A 3,983-nucleotide genomic window follows, 5' to 3' on the forward strand; every position below is an offset into this window, starting at 1 on the left:
TTGGTCCATTATGTACAATGCTTGCATGTTATTGGTCAAACTACTTTTCGATCATTACCTTCAGCAAGCATGAAAACAAAGCCAAAACAAATCCTGGCCAGGACGCGTCCTGGGAAAATGGCACGTATGGTCACCCTATACTATAGTAATTTATAGTAAATACTGTAGTGTTTTTGAACCATACTATAGTAAAGTGTATTATACTGTAGTATATATTATAGTATTTACAACACTTTTTAATGAATGCTACAGCATACTGTAGTATTAACTATAGTGAACTGATAAACTGTAATAAATACTGTAGCTATTATACGTTCGTTTTTACTACAGTTATCTCTAGTGTATTGAAGTATAGTATAAAATATAAACTTAGTACAGTATTGGGTAAAGTAATTTGTTTAGCCTATATTACTAAAGTTGTTATATTACCACATCAACTGTAGAATTGCCACAACAAATTAATTCAAGTACTATAGTATGGTTCAAAAACACTATAGTATTTTCATGTGGGTTGTGAGGGTCAGTGTAATATTTGTGTCACTTGTAATATTTAACTGAGTAGGCTAATTATCATGTCTACATTTTAAAAAAAAGTGTGATGAATCCACAACATCTAGTCGTTTTAATGGCTTGGGTTTGCGCAATTTGCGAAAACGTTGAGGCCTAAACGGGGTTTGTCAGGACGGTTCTTTCTTTCTTTCTTTCTTTCTTTCTTAAATCGACTGCTATAATCTATATGGAATGATTTGCACAAAATCTAATATCCAGTAACCACAAACGACTGTGATTGGTCCATTTTAGCCAGCGCGGAGAAAAGTTACAAGTAACACGTGAAAAGGCATAATTAAGGCCTATCGAGCCTGTTCAATTATACACAAATTCTGTGCCACTACTCCGCACATTTCGTTATCTTTTACCCATTTTTGTGAAAAAGCCTTTCTCCGTACTCTACTTTTGGTCTCCTCCTCTCCAGCAGGGGGAGAAGTGCTCCGTTCACAGTCCTGTGTTATCATAGAGGAAGAGAGCAGCGACGACACCAATAACAACAACAGCGTTTGGCAGCTGTGCGGTTATAGCTACCAAATTAGCATTAAACATTATAAAATCACTTTGATTTATTTGTTTAGCATCAGGGCAACACGTTGGATCTTAATGGTGAGTGAGATGCTATGACAACCTGATTATATTATAAAAGGAAGTTGTTTTTCTGTTGTAATGGCAGCTTTAATATGTTAAACCGATGATCAGATCTAGACCATAAAACTCCTGAAGATATCAGAAAAGCAGCACTGAACTCTTCTCTGACATCATGGCTCAACAGAGAGGAGTCAACAGCCTTCAGTTCAACCAGGACCAGAGTGAGTACCAGGACCATAGGTTCCTTGAAAAACATCCTGCTATTTAATTACTAATGCTGCTGGATTGATTCATTGATTATTTATTGTTTATATACTTTTAGAAAACTATTACCCTTAGTGCCTTATTGCGTTTAATATTGTCTCTTAGAGTTAACCAACTCTTTGCCACTAATAATTATTTACTAATAATGTGTGATTGATAGATTGATGACCTTTTTTATTTTGACATCTAGACAGCAAGTTGGCCAAAATAATACTAATATGTGTATGATATAATTTCATGATTGCAAATGAGAAACAAAAAAAAAGTGCATTATTGACAAGGTGGATTTCTGAACTGATTAAAGGGGATATAAAGCCAGTATTCTCAAATATTAAATAAAATATCATGAAAATACTTGTCAGTCAGTATTAATGATGTACTAATGATTTTTTTTTTTTACTGTATTCATTAGCTTTGAGTTTTCCCATGTTATTTAGGTTGTTTCTGCTGTGCCATGGAAACAGGTGTTCGTATTTACAATGTGGAACCTTTAATGGAAAAGGGCCATTTAGGTAAGAGAAGTCTGTGTTTTTCTTTTTAAAAAACATATTTGTAGAGTTGTCTGTGTTAGATGTGTTGATTTGATTGATTATAGATCACGAGCAGGTGGGCAGCATTGCTCTGTGTTCAATGCTTCATCGATCAAACCTCTTGGCTGTGGTGGGAGGCGGCGTCAACCCCAAATTCTCTGAAATCTCAGGTACACTGGGAGTCTAAAGTGCACTTATATACTTAAGATAACTTACACTTAAACTGCCCCCTTCAATTCAGACTTTAAATGAGCCATTCATTTTCCAATGTTTCATCTTATCTCTGGCAGTATTAATTTGGGATGATGCTCGGGAAGTGCGAGACCCTAAGGACAAATTAGTCCTTGAGTTCACGTTCACCAAACCAGTGCTGGCTGTGCGCATGAGGCATGACAAGTGAGATCCTCAGCCATAAGACAATAATGCTTCATCTTTACACTTAAAAATTCTGGTCGTATTAATAATGTCTCATATTATATCTTTGTGCGTGAAGAATCATCATTGTCCTGAAAAACAGGATCTACGTGTATAGTTTTCCTGACAACCCAGTCAAGCTGTTTGAGTTTGACACTCGAGATAACCCGAAAGGTACTGTGAGCAATGCTTGCAATTTCATATAGTTTCATCAGAAAGAGGCTTGACTTGTTTTATGTATTTTTCATCACTGTGTTTGTAGGTTTGTGTGACCTGTGCCCTAGTTTGGAAAAGCAGTTGTTGGTTTTCCCTGGGCACAAATGTGGCAGCCTGCAGTTAGTGGTAAGACTTATGTGCAACTTGTTATAAAATATTACAGTAGTGAATTGAATTTTGCTTATTAAAGCTTGCAGTCATTTATTAAATGAATGACCCCATTTTTTACCCAAAAATGAAAAATTGCTTAATATGTAGTCAAAATGTAGATGTAGATGAGTTTGTTTCATCATCAGAACAGATTTGGAGAAATTTATCATTAGTGAATTTATCAAATTGTATCATCAGTGAATGGGTGCCGTCAGAATGAGAGTTCAAACAGCTGTTAAAGACATCACAATTATCCACAAGTAATCCACACCATTCCAGTCCATCAATTAACATCTTGTGACATGAAAAGCTGCATGTTTATAATAAATATATCTGATTAAGATGTTTTTAACCTCAAACCATTGCTTCTGTCTAAAATACGAGTCCTCTATCCATAATATTGCTTTCTCCAGTAAAAATGTGGACTCTTATTCTGACGGCACCCATTCACTGCAGAGGATCAAATTGTAAGTCATGTAATGCTAAATTTCTCCAAATCTGTTCCGATGAAGAAACAAACTCATCTACATCTTGGATGGCCTGAGGGTGAGAGAATTTTCATCAGATTTTCTTTTTTGTGTGAACTATTCCTTTAACGTATTTGTAGTAACGCTACACTATGTAGTGTTATTATTTAACATTGTTCATGACTCTTTGACAGGACCTTTCCAACACCAAACCTGGCTCATCATCTGCTCCTTTCACTATCAACGCCCACCAGAGTGAAATCGCCTGTCTGGCACTGAACCAGCCTGGCAGTGTGGTTGCGTCTGCGTCCAGAAAAGGCACGCTGATCCGTCTGTTTGACACTACAACACGAGACAAGCTAGTGGAACTACGAAGAGGAACCGACCCTGCTACGCTCTACTGGTATTGAATTTGAGCTTCTTCTTTATCTAGATTCCAGCTCTGCTCACTTTGGACATTCTCTTAAATTCATGAGGTGCATCCTGGGATATTTTCTGAACAGTATTGAAGGAGTTCACATAGATACTGAACACCTGAATTCACTTCACTGTCTCATTAAACTATTAAAAAATTGTTTTACAAAGAAATTGATATGAAAACACTTTATTTGTGTATATCAGGGGTTCCCAAATGTTTTTGTCAACCGAACTACATAGACGTAAAGTATTTATTTGAAATATCCTCTGTAAATGTAAGTTAAAATTTCAATAATTTAAATACACATTTGCATGTTTATGGTTCTATGATGTCTGATAATGGTCACATGGCATGCAAGAAAACAGATAAAATATTGATAATATCTTT

At 35.9% G+C, this 3,983-nt stretch overlaps 2 protein-coding genes across 3 annotated transcripts in view; both read left to right on the forward strand.

Moving 5' to 3' along the window:
• The window catches only part of LOC107741675 (ras-related protein Rab-7a-like), a 22,818-nt gene that overhangs the window by 6,436 nt on the left and 12,399 nt on the right, over window positions 1–3,983 (forward strand). The window lies entirely within an intron of this gene.
• The window catches only part of LOC107741674 (WD repeat domain phosphoinositide-interacting protein 4-like), a 5,492-nt gene continuing 2,479 nt past the window's right edge, over window positions 971–3,983 (forward strand). Inside the window, exons 1-8 of one of the 2 annotated variants that reach the window (XM_016554449.1) lie at window positions 971–1,155; window positions 1,249–1,358; window positions 1,839–1,913; window positions 1,997–2,101; window positions 2,222–2,327; window positions 2,425–2,519; window positions 2,608–2,687; window positions 3,373–3,581. In XM_016554449.1, coding sequence (XP_016409935.1) covers window positions 1,310–1,358; window positions 1,839–1,913; window positions 1,997–2,101; window positions 2,222–2,327; window positions 2,425–2,519; window positions 2,608–2,687; window positions 3,373–3,581 — 719 coding nt within the window. In that variant the 5' untranslated portion in view covers window positions 971–1,155; window positions 1,249–1,309. Of the gene's footprint in view, window positions 1,156–1,222; window positions 1,359–1,838; window positions 1,914–1,996; window positions 2,102–2,221; window positions 2,328–2,424; window positions 2,520–2,607; window positions 2,688–3,372; window positions 3,582–3,983 lie in introns of both variants that reach the window. The other variant, XM_016554450.1, reaches the window with a different exon arrangement.

Source organism: Sinocyclocheilus rhinocerous, unplaced genomic scaffold, assembly GCF_001515625.1.
Source record: "Sinocyclocheilus rhinocerous isolate Xijiao unplaced genomic scaffold, SAMN03320098_v1.1 scaffold886, whole genome shotgun sequence".
Classification (NCBI taxonomy): domain Eukaryota; kingdom Metazoa; phylum Chordata; class Actinopteri; order Cypriniformes; family Cyprinidae; genus Sinocyclocheilus; species Sinocyclocheilus rhinocerous.